Here is a 16,448-nt window from a genome sequence, read left to right on the forward strand (position 1 = left end):
CTGCCTTGAATTCAAATAGCAATCTGGAGCTAACAACTATTGTATTAATACCTAAGGCAATGTAAAACCATTTCAATGCAAAACACGTAAGAGAAAGAATAGATGCAAACTACTTCATCTGTGAAACTGTTTCAAACAAAGCACCACAGCCCTGATTTCTCATGTTCTTTTATATTCCACATTTATAGACAAGGTAAACTGTCAGTATAAATCATCAAGGTCATGGATTTGTAGAGCCCCACTGAGGATCACTTGTTCACATTTCTTACAACACAATTTCAAATATCAAGTGCTGTACTTTAGTATTAGGCATTATGTATCACCAAAAAAGTAGACTTTGTTATTAACGCTTTAAAACAGAAAAGCGACTACTAATTCAAGATAATGTTGAAAATTGAGCCATACCAAGAAATAAGTTTAAACATTAGTCATTTAAATATTGCGTGTACTTGAGAGAAGTGACATCTATACTTATGCTTTTGTCAGTAATATTAACATATCATGTGAAAATTTGTAGATTTCATGTAAACTTTTGACAAAACCACTATTTTATTATTTCCCCTTATGAAGTTAAAAATTTCAAATACAGATGCAACTAGGGAAGTTGTATCTTTCTTGCCCCTTCCTACTCTTCCAAAGTGTCAGTGTCAAGAGGACTATCCTTCAGTGTATTTAGCAAGGAAATGCAACATGAAGTGTAAGTTTTAGTATTATATTCTAAAAGACCATGCTAGTAAGGATCAGCTCAAAGTTAGTCACAGGAAAAGCTCAAAGTTAGTAACAGGAAACTGCAGTTTCCGCAGGTAAGAAACACTTTCATATTTTTACATCCATTCACAGAAGTATGCAAGTTTAAAAAGTCAGTTGTACAAGAAGTAAAGTCATAAAACAATGGAAAAAGTAATCTGTATTGTTTAGATTAAGGGTAAGTATTAAATGTTTGTTCTAGTTTGTTGTTTTGTTGTCATTGTTTCCCCCAGCCCCAAAAAGACATATTCTCCCATCCACTTACACAAGGAGCTTCTGAAAACTGCCACCCAAATTAAAAGTTGTTACTATCCTCTAACATAGAATAGTCTTGCAAGAGCTAGTAGTTACTAAAAACTGCCTACCTTTCAAAAAATATTACATCCTGTTTTTCAAAGTGCCCACTACACTTTTTAAGCATTAGTTGTACTGAGGTAAATAAATAATAGTAAAAATATCTAACATTTTCTCACAAAACAGCTGTGATGGAACAAAAAGTTGTCCAACAGGAGTTAAATGAGGTTGTAACAGTAAAAACAGAATTTTGGAATTATATACATCAAATAAAGAACAGATCTTATTGTCAGTCACTGTCCCCTCAAACTTCTCATAGGCTAGAGCCAAGCTTAAACAGAGAACACACCATGAGGTACAACACTAAGTGCCACACATCAGTACCACTACTAAATCCTGCAGGGCCACATAGTGGACAGACTGCAGAAGCCCTGAGTTTAGAGAAACCTCTGGAGGTCATCTGGTCCAACACATCTCCGCTCAAGCAAGGTCACCTAGAGCTGCTTGCCCAGGATCATGTCCATTTAGCTCTTAAATTTATCTCCAAGGAGGGAGTCTCCGCAATCTGAGCAATCTGTGCCAGTGATCTGCCATACTGACAGTGAAAGAGTCTCCTATGCCCAGAGGGAACCTCTTATGTTTCAGTTTCTTCACTTCTGGTCCCATCACTGGGCACCACTAAAAAAAGCCTGGCTTTTACACATTGACAAGTTTTCCCCTGAGCCTTCCTCTTGTCTAAACAGTGCTCTCAGTCTTTCCTCACAGCAGGAAAGTCCCTTAATCATCTTTGTGGCCCTTCACTGGACCCCCTCCCATAGTTCCATCTCTCTTGTACTGAGCAGCCCAGAACTGGACACAGTGCTCCAGGTCTAGCCTCACCAGGGCTGAGTAGAGGGGAAGGATCACCTCCACAACCACCTGCTGGCAATACTACTTCTAACACAGCCCAGGATACCATTAGCCTTCCCTGTGGCAAAGGCACATTGCTGGCTCACGATTAACTTGGTGTCCACCAGCACCCCCAGGTCCTTCTCTTCAAAGCTGCTCTCCTGCTGCATGGTCCCCTGCCTATTGGTGACCAGGTTTGCTCCTCCCCAGGTGCAGGACATTGCACTTGCCCTTGTTGAACTTCATGAGGTTCCTGTCAGCCCACTTCTCCAGCCTGTCAAGGTCCCTCTGGATGGCAGCACAACGCTCTAGAGTATCAGCCACTCCTCCCAGTTTTGTGTCACCTGCAAGCTAGCTGAAGGTACTGTTCCATCTTGATCATTAATGAACATGTTGAGCAGGACTGGACCCAGTATTGACTCCTGGCATACACTTAGTGACTGGTCTCTAACTAGACTTCATGCCACTGATCACCATCTGCTGGGCTCAGCCGTTCAGCCAGTTTTCTACCCACCTCACTGAGGAGGAGACGCTGCCTGGGAGACCCTCAATGTGAGCTAGGTTTTGCTTTCCAATGGGAATTTGGAAAATGCACATCACTGATAAGGTATGGTAGCATGTTTTAACAGTGTACTAGTGTGTCAAGAGCTGAAGGCTGAAGTCAGAAGAATTACTCTGAAAACAGTTTATTTCAAAAGTGTTCTTCAGAATACAGCTTTTGAAGCTTCAGGAGTTAAGTGCTATGCATTTCTGTCCATAAACTTGCTTTCAGAATTCTGATTTACTTTTTTACTCTAGTAATATGAATAATGTAGAGAAACAGTAATCACCTAACCTGTTAGTTACACTAAATATCAAACAAATCATGATGTTAAAACAGCTTTACCACACATCCAATAGATTTTTATTTTTTGGTCCTAACCTGTAAGTTTGCTACAATCCACAGAAAGTTGTGCATTTTTGGAAAATTTAGACAATTCAGTTATGTGCCCACCTACTAATAAAACAAGTACCTTAGGAAGAAAAACTTATTAGAATGCTTATAATAAAAACAGAAACAAAGTTAATGGAACAAAAATTTGTAGGGCAAATGTAAGAGGCAATTTGAGACTTTACTGCTATGGACTTTTTAATAAGGTGAGGGACATGTCAAATACAACTAAAATGTCTGTTCTAGCTTATCCTTACACACTATCTTCAAAATGTTTAGCCTCATGCTAGATACCTTTCACCTCCCTTTGCAATCAAGTGTTAGAGAAGCTCTGTTTCTCCTATAGAAGGCCAACACCACTGAAAAAGGTTCAGACTCAAGAACCACACAGCTCACAGCCAGATACTGTCACAGGTCCAAAGAAGCCACAGTTGCGCTATTCTGCAGGGCTTTCCTAAGTGTCATCACATGGAAAACTAAACAGAACAAGCCAATTTGTTTTCTACTTAGAGTGTGGAGTTAAGATCCTCTCTTTAAATGCTCCTTTTATTCCTCCTCAATCATCTTCCTTGCATCTGATTTCTATTCTCGTTTGAATGACATGGTGTTAAGAAATGCCATAAAACATTTATTTTGTTCTTTTATTCAAGTTTTAGCTGTTGACTCCTGAAGATATTTCATAGCAAGCGTAAAGCTTGAATTCAAATCTAATACTTACAGTAACTCTTGCTTTTAACCAAGAGCATCTGCAGAAATATACACCATCTTCTGTATTAAGTCATCACTGGAAGTAGGTTTGAGGAAGCCCTGACCTCCCCTGGGGGAAGCAGCTTTTACATTAACTCCTTAAGCTGGTAATTTCTATGTTAGTATTCTCCCAGTGATCTATCTTCAGGGATGAGGTGCTTTCAGGTTCAACATGTATTACTAATCCCTCCTCAAATTCATAACTAGCATTTCACATAAATTGAGAAATTCAGGAATTTTTCATAAAAGTAAGTTTTATTTCTTGAGCATCTTTGCCTTTAACCGTTTATTTCCTAGAATAGTGCATTGAATAGTTTGGGTTGGAAGGGACCTTTAAAGGTCATCTATTCCAACTCCCCTACAATAAGCAGAGATTTTTCATGCTGCCCCATTCAGAAGCTGAGGAGAAGCTCACTGTTGTGGTTTAGCCCCAGCCAGCAACTAAGCACCGCGCAGCCGCTCACTCACTCCCCCTCCCGCAGTGGGACAGGGGAGAGAATTAGGAAAAAAAACCTCATGGGTTGAGATAAACACAGTTTAATAGGACAGCAAGAGAGAAGGAATCAACAATGATAATACCAACAAAGGAATGTACAAGAACAAGTGATGCCCAATACAGAAATTGCTCACCACCCAGTGATCGACAGCCCGTCCCCGAGCAGCGATTTCCGCCCCCCAGCCAACTCCAGTTTGTGTACTGAGCATGGCATCGTATGGTAGGGAATATCTCTTTGGCCAGCCTGGGTCAGCTGTCCCGGCTGTGTCCCCTCCCAGCTCCCCATGCACCCCCAGTCTGCTCGCTGGCAGGCCGGCACGAGAAGCTGGACTGTCCTTGACTGCTCAGCAACAACCCAAAACATCAGCACCTTATCAACAGTTTCTCATCCCAAATCCAAAACAGTCTCATACTAGCTTCTGTGAAGAAAACCAGCTCTATCCTGGCTGAAACCAGGACACTCACAAATCAGTGAAATTCTGCATTTTTCCCCTCAAACTATGAGAAAAGCTCTTCTAATTCAAGTTTAGTGAATTGATTTTGAAAATGAAAACCAGCAAGCTAATATGATGACAACCACATCAAACAGTAGTGTTACCTACCTTTCTATCATACTCAGTAACACAATTCCTCAGTTGTCAGCAACTCTGGTCCAGCATGATGCTCCAATTTTGGAGCCCCCATCCACCCCCGACCCCCCAAAACCCAACATACCAAATGTTACAATATTGTGTGGTTCGATAAGTCTGTTTTGTTGCACAAATAGCTTACCATGTACTTCAGAGTAATACATTAAATCAAACCAGACCTTAAAGAGAGGCCCAGAACACTGGATCAGTGCTGACTGTACTCCTTAAGATCATATTTTAACTAGATTAGTCATTGTGGTAAATTTGTTAGTTCCATAATTTAAACTGTAGCTAATCTGAATAACACCACCTCCCTACACACATCTTCCTGTGGAAGCAGGAGAATATGCTTTCATAGAGAAAGCCTAGGAGCATACACATGCAGAAATGAGCTTTTGCTCTCAACATCTACTCAAACTCAAGGCTGCCTGCTGCCAGTGCCAAAGCTTCTTTTCCCCAACTTCTCAGGTATTGTATATTGCCACAATGCAAAACTGAAATTTTAGAACAGCCATAATCTAATTCCTCACACTGAAGGCCACACAAAGCAGAAGTGTTAACATACATTTGACTAATTGTAGAATGGATAAATTGTACTCCAAGCAACTTGAATAGAATCACTTGATTCAACTGTTTTATGGTACTCTTCCACAAACAACATTAAGATTAAATCAGTCAACTGCAGTCAGTGCAGGCACAGCATTCCTATTTACTTTTAGTACTTTCTGCTCAACTAGTAGGCATGCAATGTAAAATCATTCTTAATTAGACATGAAAGTATTTGTTAACATGTCTTATTACAATACAACCTTCATTAGATGTTAATTTATAATAGATTTTCTTCTTTAGAGTAAGAAGGTGAATATGAATATACAGAAGACCAGATACACTTGTTCCTAGCTTCCCTTTAACACTGTAATTGCAACACTGGCAGTGGAACAGACTGACAATGTTCATAAGTCAGGGGGACATCAAAAAAATTCAGTTATGTCTGTACTACAAATGCTCAACTCTTAATTAGTATAAACCAAAGATGTGAGAACACCTCTGTTCAGAGACAAGGGAACTCAGCTACCACACATTGTGTCCTCATCTATTCTCTCTACCCTTTTTTCTAGAATCTGCTAAGCATTTGTGGAGTGTTTTGAATTAGGGGTCTCTTTTCTTGTGCTCACCCTTATATAAAAGGTATTCTCTTTTGGTGCTTAAAAAAATCTACCACCGATTATCAAACAGTGGTTTGATGACTATGCACAAAGGCCTCCCACCTTTAGGAACTAGGACAAACAATTTGATAGGCATGCAGGAGGCTGAAAAATACAGGAGCATAACTACTTACTTGTCAGGAGGTAAGCATTACAGACCATGCCTCACAGATGTGCCTTTGTTTTATCTTTTATCTAGAAGCAATTTTTTTTATATACATGACTAACAGCAAAAAGAATCCACAACTCAAATAAGTGGGAAGTTACCTACAGAAAAACAGTTACTCCTTCCAGAATCATGCTGCTCCTCCTCCCAAGTGCAGGGAGTTGAGTAATCCAAACTGGTAGAGACTGAGAGGTTACACTCTGGAACACTCTCTCCCTGAGACTTAGGGGAATGTGACAGCCCAGGAACTTTTCACTACGGAAGCAACTTTTGCATTAAGCCATACCACTGGGAAAGGCCCAGCCTGCAACATTAACTGGAATGCAGGTACATGGCATCCATATGCTGCCTAGGTCATGCTTGCAATTCACTCTTCAGACCATGAGAACAGCACTGCTTATGTGGTCATGACATTATAGGTAGAAACTGCTCTAAGCATGGAAGTCTGAACATCACTGGCAGTGGGCAAAGTGTTATGAAAGCACAAGAGCATAAGAAAAAAACCTATTCCTGCTCCAACTTTGAGAACATAGACCTTCTAATAAGTGGTTTTCACTGTTCACAACACATTTGTACCCTGGTCCATACATGTATCAAAGCCAGCTCACTGTTTCAACATAAGGTTCTACAATTGCCTGCAGTGACAAAACACACTCATATCAGAGGTGGACAACAACCACCTCCTGTGTGAGTTCATCTCTAAAAACTTCTGTGAAATAGCTCCTCCATTTCTTCCACCCTGTCTCAATACCTACTGTAAAACATAAAGGATAGTTTCAGAATGATCAAATAGAGCATTTAAAGTAAATAGTAATTCCATGCTCCAAGGATTTACATGGAGAGCCCGGCTGAAGTTTTCAAAACAGCAAATGAGCCTAGAAATCTTAGTAATTAAGGCATTCAGAGAAGACTAGTTCTCATGCTTGATGTTCCACCTCATTTACCACCCAGTATTTGTACAAGTTCTAAATACAGTAAGACTAAGGCAACAACATTGAAGACAGAGGTATTGTCTTCATCTGAGAATCCATACAGACAACAGCGCACTGAAGTTACTGAACATAAAATGGAAGTCACATATTTGGTGCCTATAACCAGTCTGTGCTCAAGAATAAATAGCCAAATAACATCAGAAGTGGGGAATATTAGCAGGAATAAATTAAAAACTTCTAAATGCTACTTTTTAAAACTTGGTTTACATTTCAGTCAGCAATAAATCTGTGCTAAATAAAACAATCTAGCATTTTAGATGCTTACAGATATTTACTAAGAGTTGTAAAAAAAATACTTAGGTAGTTGTTTGGGAAAGAAACACTGAGGATGTTCTCCCAGCTAATGAGTTTGTTCTTAATGTTACTCTCATGGAGGTTAAAAACCACTACACATGCTCTGCAGTAATGTAACTGAACAAGAGATTAATCTTTCTTTCCATAATTAAGGGAAACAAATTTAACACGTAATAACATGTTAGCTTTTAAGTGAAGGTCTAGATCTTTTTTGACCAGCACATGATCTAAATGTCAGCATATAACCTGAATGATTTAGTGGCCCACGTCAGTCATAAAAGGCTTAAAGTAATAAAGTTTATGATTCAGGTGAAATTAAAGCACTTAGTCAATAGGGCTGATGGCAGTTCAGATTACCAGAGGTACCTACTGGCTCATCCAAACTGCTCTCCCACCTACTGCACAGAGCCTCATCACCAAGCTGCCAGTGTTGACACTTCTAAAAACCTGTACTGAATTGCCTCCCATAATCCTGCTCTAATATACACCAGCTGAAGTCACCAGTATGAAGAGACAGAAAGTCATTAGATATGCTTGTTACTCAATTTAGATTTGTTTAAGAGTCTAAAGGTAGCATTGAACAGGTACTTTACCCCCTTACCCAGTTTGTTTTTATCACTAGAACACTTCCCTCTTTCATGTATCCTTGTTCTACAACAGTTTCATCCTTTTATCCTTTGCCTGACCACAAGACATCTCTTTGGCTAGCAATGCTTCAAAAAAACCCCCAACTTACTGCATGAGTTATTGTTATAGAGCCACTTAGAATTCACTAGCAAAGCTATGGGGGAACAACTATACTATGTTAGAGCCAGACTGCAATGGAAGAGAAAGCTATTTTAACAAGGACATGAACCTAAAGATTAAAACCTATCAGGAAGACACTGACTTCTCAGAAGTTTTAAAGCTTTGTCTACAGTTAACTTAAGCTTTACAGCTCCATCTTTGTTGTGAAGTTTTACCTCAATGACAAGTTAATACATTACAGACAGCCTGATTATCCAGTGACTGAAGAAATAGAACAGATGGGAAAAGCAAGTGACTATGTGAACATCAAATGTTGGCCAAACTATTCCAATTGCCACTTTTGATATAAGAAATGCATGGAATAAACCATCATATGAAGATGAGTTGCAAGCAATAAAAAAAGCTAGTAAGTTAAAATGGTTCCCTCCCTTTGCACATAAAAACAAGAGTCAAGCAGTTGAACTTGCATAGCCTTAATCATATGATTTACAATCAGTTACAGAATGAGCGCTTCTGAATCTGTCTAAGCTATAGAAAGTAGTGCAGTAGTTTAGTTGCATGCCTAGGACTAACAAGACTATTTACCAGGCTTTAGAAAACAAGTCTCTAAACAGTTTCAAACTCTACTTTCTTTTAAGTTTTTAGCTATTCCTGATCTAAGGCACACATCACAGAAGATGCTGCAGATTCTTCATACCTACCTAAAACTGAATCCTGACATGCATAGAAATTTACCCTTACTTAAATTCTAGAAAGAGAGCCGTGAAGCAATGCTCTGTTAAAGTCATTGCTTTTTCATTTATTGAAGAACAGCCTTTTACAAAAGGCAAAAGTTATGATGAAGAACATTTTGCATACTTCTCTACAAATCAAGCTATTCTGCCAGACTTTTCATTGGAAAGCTCTGCAAAGATAAAAAAAGAAATCAATGTAGAAAAGTTGTAGTAAAGGTTATATTTAGTGTATTAGACTAGCCAGACCAAGTCTACATTATATGTTCAATGAATAAAAAAAGCAGTATTTGGTTCTCCATTGTTGGATAGAGAAAGAGACAGAGGCCTAAAAGCAGGAGGAGCCTCTTGACATGTTACAAGCCATAAGGAATAACATGACCTCCCCTTGCAGAAACACATTGAAATTAAGTCTGATTTATGCTCAAGTACTGAAACAGTAGTTTTCAAACTTGCAGTAAAAAAGTTAACTCTCATTCCAAGTTAGAAGTAGTGTTTCAAACCATGAAAATCCAGAGATAGAGGACACTGTTGAAGCTACGTAGCATGATGACAGTTTGCCATACAGGTATAGTCTGTGATAACTTTAAGTATCATAATGTAGAGAGCTGAAACACTTGCATAACAACTTACTGTGTAAGTGATAGCTGCCAACATTCCAATCACAGTCAAGGAACTAATGGAAAATGAAAGGGCAGTCAAGCCATCTGCAAAAAAAAAAGCCTGTTGAAAATTCCTACAGTAGTGGTATTAAGAACATTTCTTCATGAATTAGTTTCCTCAAAATATTTAAGTGCATTAGACAAAAGGAAAAAAAATTTACCCACAGTTACTAGCCATAACTCAGACAAAAAATTCACCTCGCATAGCTTTTTGTCAGCAGTAGATCCTCCTCCAATACTGCAAAAAGCAAGACAGCCATCTCTCCTTTCTTTTTCCCCACAATTTACATATGCATGCTAGATGGTTCATCTTTGTTTTGCTCGTTTCCTCTGATTTCTCATAATAAAGCACTATCCGGAGAATCGGGCAAGCATGGCTCCTTCAAACAACCAAACAATCCAGACTGCAGGCCTCAGCTTCACTCAGAATACATACTCAGATATACAAACTAGAAAAAGATCAGAGGACTAAGGAGTTACTGCAGCCTTACTATCACTCTAGAAATGAAAAGGGATAGTAGAAAAGTGTACCAAAGCCATTCTCAAAGGCATCAAACTCCCTGAATCCTTCTGCACAATTTTTCACAACAGCCCTGTCCCCAACCTCACCATGCTAGACACAACATGGCAAGCTTTTTTCATTAAGTAGTAGCATGGAAACTTATAGTAGCTATTATAGAAGTTTCTTTCAAGCAATCAGTTTCATGTTTGCACCCAGTCATAACAACTGAGCTACTACTTCATGTTCTCCCTCATGTCCTCCCCTCCCTCTAGTTAATTCAAGAGTTTAGAGCACAATCATTTTTAGTCCTACTCCCAGAATTATTAGCCAGCTTACATTTATTAGCTTGTTTCCACTCTTTTTTCCTAAAGACAGTGTCAAGAGTTCGCAAACTGAGAAATCCTGTTAGTTTTCCTCTGTGAGAAGTTGCATCTTTCTTCTGACCAACCCTACAGGCCTTCTTCCAAAACCACCAAAACCCAATAGAATAGCACAACCAAATCCAACTTCACAGCTCTAATCTTTCCTTTACTATTTTTGCTAGTTAACACCAAAGAACTCTCCCAAAGCTAAGAACAGTATGTTCATAAGTTTCAAATACTACAGGTACATTTAAAACTGAAGAACTCAAACCCAGCAATATTCCCCCTTTAGTACTTATGAAAGTTTTACCTAGGTTCTGAAGTTTTGGGGGGAAATAAACCCACACGTGACCTCTATTTCAAATGTATCACACAATGTACTTAAACACTGTATTTGATGACCTTCCCGTACATGTATTTGAAACCAACATTTAACACCCATTTTAAGAAGTATGAACTATGTTTAATGGAACATTAAGAAACTAATTGGCTGAAAATTTGGTAATTGTATACTAGAAGTATATTATCAGTCTCTGCCTCAGTGGATGAGTTTGCATTCTTTTTATAAATCTGCTACAAACTGAAGAGATATAAACCATCCAAAATTAACATTTTTGTATTTCTTGGGTTAACTGCAGAAAGACAAAGGAAAAGGATAAGTTAATATAAAACCAGAACAAGTACAAGCAAAGACAACAGGCAAGAATTTTGTCCTCATTTCTCCAACATCTGGAACACAAATGAACCTTTTTGCAACTGTACTGACCAGGGACTTGTTGGCTGTGGACTAGTTCTACAAAAACCCTAGAGGGTCTAGGCAGACAGCAAGCTGAAGCCAAGCCAGCAGTGTGCCCTGGCAGCATGGAAGTCCAACAGCATCCTGGGCTGTATCAACAGGAACATGCCCTTCTCTTAAGGGAAGGGATCATATAGGGAATACCACAACCAGTTTTGAGGCCCCCACTACGGGCAAGATTTATCAAATCTGAGCAAGTTGAGGGCAGAGCTAAGTTGGTCAGAGGTTGGAGCACATGCTGTACAGAGAAGCTGAGGGAGCCAGGCTTATTCAGCTTGGAACAGAGGCAGCTTTGGAGAGACCTAATATAGACTGCCTGCTTATCAAAGAGGTGGAGCCCAGGCTCTTTAGTGGTGCCTAGTAAAGTGTGAGACAATGAGTAACAGCATGTATAAAAGTGTATATATGACCCTCGATAAGAGGAGAATTTTTTTCACCATGAGATTCTCGGCACTCCTTGTTATTAAAATTTGTAAAAACATTGGGACAATAAGAAAATGTTTTTACAAAAACATTAAGAGAGCCAAGGAGACTCTCCATCTTTATTGGATGTGGGAGGAAACATTGTCACCAAGGTCAAGAAAAGGCTGAGGTACTTAATGCTGCCTTTGCCTCAGTCTTTAATAGCTAGACTAAGTATACACAGGGTGTTCAGCTCCTTGAGTTAGAAGACAGGGATGGAGACCGGAATGAACTGCCCATAATCCAGAAGCAGTTAACCTGCTATGCCACCTGGACACCCACAAGTCTGTGGGGCTGGATGGGATCCACCCAAGAGTACTGAGGGAGCTGGCAGAGGAGCTTGCCAAGCCACGCTCCATCATCTAGCAGCAGTCCTGGTTAACAGGGGATGTACCAGATGACTGGAGGCTTGCCTGTTTGACACCTATCTACAAGAAAGGCTGGAAGGAGGATCTGGAGAACTACAGGCCTGTCAGCCTGACCTCAGTACTGGGGAAGATTATGGAGATGCTCATCTCGAGGGTGCTCACAAGGGCATGTGCAGGACAACCAAGGGATGAGGCCCAGCCAGCATGGGTTCATGAAAAGCAGGTCCTGTTTGACCAACCTGATCTCCTATGACCAAGTGACCTGCTTAGTATATGAGGGAAAGGCTGTGGATGTTGCCTACCTGGACTTTAGTAAAGCCTTTGACAGCATCTCCCACAGCATTCTTCTAGAGAAACTGGCAGCTCATGGCTGAGACAGATGACACCAAATTGGGCAGGAGTGTAGATCTGCTTGAAGGTAGGAGGGCTCTGCAGAGGGATCTGGACAGACTGGATCGATGGGCAGAGGTCAACTGTATGAGGTTCAACAAGGTCAAATGCCAGGTCCTGCACTTGGGTCACAACAACCCCATGCAACGCTACGGGCTTGGGGAAGAGTGGCTGGAGAGCTACCTGGCAGAAAAGGACCTGGGTGTGCTGGTTGACAGCTGGCCAAACATGAGCCAGCAGTGTGCCCAGGTGGCCAAGGCAGCCAACAGCATCCTGGCCTGTATCAGAACTAGTGGGGCCAGCAGGAGCAGGGAAGTGATTGTGCCCCTGTACTCAGCACTGGTGAGGCCACACCTTGAATACTGTGTTCAGTTTTGGGCCCCTCACTACAAGAAGGACGCTGAGGTGCTGGAGCGTGTCCAGAGAAGGGCAACGAAGCTGGTGAGGGGTCTGGAGCACAAGTCTTATGAGGAGCGGCTGAGGGAACTGGGGTTGTTTAGTCTGGAGAAGAGGAGGCTGAGGGGAGACCTTATCGCTCTCTACAACTACCTGAAAAGGGGGTTGTGGCGACGAGGGCGCTGGTCTCTTCTCCCAAGTAACTAGTCATAGGGCAAGAGGAAATGGCCTTAAGTTGCACCAGGGGAGGTTTAGACTGGGTATTAGGAAAAATTTCTTTACTGAAAGAGTGGTCAGGCACTGGAACAGGCTGCCCAGGGAGGTGGTGGAGTCACCATCCCTAGAAGCGTTCAAAAGAGGTGTAGATGTGGCACTTCAGGACATGCTTTAGTGGGCATGGTGGTGTTGAGTTGACAGTTGGACTTGATCTTTAAGGTCTTTTCCAACCTTGATAATTTAATTCTATGAATGTCTCCATTCTTAGGGTTTTTTCAAGAGTTAGCTGATAAGCTTAGCTAGCTTCGCCTTAATCCTTTGTGCCAGAGATTGAACTAGATGACCTGAGGTCTCTTCAGTCTGAATAATCTTATGAGATTAAAAGTCACAAGAGAATGCTGACAGAGTCAGAAATCAAAACAAGGCTTCCATGTCCCAATCTGGCATCTTAATGATTAAACCTTCCCAGAAATAAACATTAGCTTGTCTATACCTTCATAGCAACCATATGTACAGAGATAGATATTTAACTGACAGTCAACCAACATAACCTAGAAAAATGAGCTTGCATCCCAGCTCAACCACTGTCACTACCTGTATAAACAGTTTAGGAGGCATTTTATCCTGTGCTGTCGGTTAGAATCTTTGTGAAGCAAGAGAAACACAAGCAGTCAAAACTACAAAAAACTATGGACTTGTCCACCCTATCTCCTATGCTTCCAAGCACAGCTTACAGCACAGCATGTATTATGATAAAAGACCCTTCAAGAATGTCAAAGGCAATAGGAAGGGCTTCTTCAAGTATGTAAGCAGCAAGAGGAAGATGAGGCAAAATGTGGGCCTGCTGCTGAGCAGGGGGTCTGGTAACACAGTACATGGAAGAGGCTGAGGTACTGAATGCCTTCTTTGCCTCAGTCTTTACTAGCAAGACCTGACTTTAGGAAACCCAGGCCCGACAGACCAGTGGGAAAGGCTGGAAGGAAGATATACCCTTGGTGGAAGAAGATCAGGTTGGAAAATATTTAAGCAAACTGGATATAAAAAATTGATGGGCCCTGAAGGGATGCACCAAGTGCTGACAGAGCAGGCAAACATTACTGCAGGGAACTTTTATTGTAGGCATTTTCTACTGACTAATGTAGGCTACAACTTGACCAAGGCTCATAGCATTATATTCTAACACATTCAGACAGAAGCCAATACTTTGATACATAGCAAGAATGAGGCACAAATATTAGAGTACTTAATGCAAATGCATTAATCTTAGTTAGATAACTTCTAGTTACCATTTTTCTGTAAAAGTGATTTGGAAAGTGAAATCAAGTCTGTCTTAGCTCACCTATAAAACACTTTCTTCACACTTTTTCTCTGAAAACACATCCTGGCTAAGTACATGAACTGCTTAAGCTAAACATTAAATACATCGTGGAGGTTGGCCTTCACAATAGTTCTTTGTAGCCCTAGCATAGTATGTATAATAAATGCAAACAGAAGAATTTTAGAAAAGGTAAATACTAGAACAAAGGGAAAGAGTCATAACACCCATAGGAATTCCTGTCTTAACACAGTTATTTATGAAATGGTCTCATTCTTACAGTGAGCAGCAGTATCACATTTAATTAAATAAGCACTCAAACTGTCATATAACAAGATACACACTCACTATACTGAAGTTCACCAATTTTAGGTTATTCAAGTAACATTCAAAAGCTGTGTTAAGTAAAGACTGTGAAAGTACCTTCCCCTCCCCACCATTAATATCACAGGACACAGGATGGGAATCCTTGCTGTCAAATGCGGACTGTGCAGAAAGCAGACACTGCCAGTGTCTCCTCTCTGTACTTGAAAGACTGTCCTGTTTTTCTTTGTCTGAACAGAAGAACAATCTTATTGCAATGAGTTAGTGTAGGTGAGCAGTTAAGAGGCAAGCTAGAAAAACTGTCACCAAGAAAGTTAGTTTTCATGTTCAGTCAATGATGAGTATGCCCAAATAAGTTAGCAGCAAGTTACACAAAGCTCAGAACAAATCTCAAACTTACGACTACTTCCAAATTCTTCAAAGAGGAGCTTCACTTTCTCCCACTCAGTGGAATTCTTCTTGTTGGGAATATCCAAAGGAACAAAAGCACTGTAACAAAGCAAAAACTCATCTCACCCTAATTAGTCAAATATCAAAAGAATTTTCCTTCCAACTTAAGAAAACGGAAATCCATTTATTAATGAAGAAAAATTATATGACATTAGGTTTAAAAAATTCTGAAGGCAATGTTTCTTTTTATTCACATTGCCCTCAAATACTGTATTTAGATCAGCAGAGTATGTGTGTGAGTGTGCAGAGTCAGGTCTGAGGTCAATGAACAAGTGATTTTCTATTTACCAGTCCTAGCAGAGGGAAGGACCCTACAGTCAAGCATCATTAAAAGATGTATTAATCTGATTTACTGTCCCGGTTTGACTTCTGTGCAGAGGAGCAAAAAGACTTTAAGCATCAGTTGAGACAAATTCTCTTACAAATCCACACTTCTGGAAGCAAGAATAAAACAATGATTCCCATACCAAGCATTAATTAAAGCTTAAAGGCATATGCTTATGTACTATTATAACTATAGTACCACATCTTCTGCATTCCATTCCTTGTTCTGTACTTGGCCCAGAGAACTGAACTGCAGAGAAGTTCATTAGATAATTTTGACTGCCCAATAAACAGAGACTAGTCAAGTCTGCTCAGAAGAATGTCAGGTAGAAAAGTCCCCCAGCTGAAAACTTCTTGCTCTCAGTCTCCCCATCTAAAGTCCAATAATAAGAGTAACTCTTCAGCATCTCCACAGACAAGCCAGATAGTTTTGCAACAGCTGGAAAACCAGCACCTCCATACCAATCTGAAACCATAGGTTCCAGGCATAAAACAGAATGCCTGCAAGTCACAAGGAAGTAAAGTTTGGAGGGGAAGTTTTTGGTAGAGTATGGGAGAACCCAAACCAAAGTCCATAATGAATGCTCACTAGTATCCTTCAGACTTTTGTAAGACAGAGTACATAATTAGATCCCTGCTTCAACTCCCAGTAAACAAATGAGTAACAAATATACAACTTCCAGGATTATGCCTCAAACTTCAAGTACTGAACATAAGCATGAGTCTCAGATTAGTGCTAAACTGTGTGCACTTATAATCATCACATCAAAACCAGATTGGTACTCCGCCAAAGTTAAAATTGAAAAAATTAAAATCTCAACTTAAAAAATGTTTGACTTTTGGCTTCTTGACTGTGCAAGAGGTAGATTACAGCTAGCATTTACTTAAGTTCATGCAAGCTTGCTGACTTCAGATTTTGCCCTTGATAGAGTCCTTGCCTCTAGCAGTAATTCCTTCTGTAAAATAGCATCCAGGCAAGATCAAGACACAGGTATTAAAAAAGTTAGGCAGGAT

General features: G+C 40.2%; 1 protein-coding gene across 1 annotated transcript in view; it reads right to left on the reverse strand.

Annotated features, from left to right (window-relative positions):
* The window catches only part of LMBRD1 (LMBR1 domain containing 1), a gene marked incomplete at both ends in the record, with an annotated part of 94,842 nt that overhangs the window by 47,038 nt on the left and 31,356 nt on the right, over window positions 1-16,448 (reverse strand). The window contains 2 exons of the mRNA XM_081997867.1: window positions 9,501-9,574; window positions 15,061-15,149. Coding sequence (XP_081853993.1) covers window positions 9,501-9,574; window positions 15,061-15,149 — 163 coding nt within the window. The remainder of the gene's footprint in view (window positions 1-9,500; window positions 9,575-15,060; window positions 15,150-16,448) is intronic.

This window comes from Phaethon aethereus, assembly GCF_964289735.1.
Source record: "Phaethon aethereus genome assembly, chromosome: 3".
Taxonomy (NCBI): domain Eukaryota; kingdom Metazoa; phylum Chordata; class Aves; order Phaethontiformes; family Phaethontidae; genus Phaethon; species Phaethon aethereus.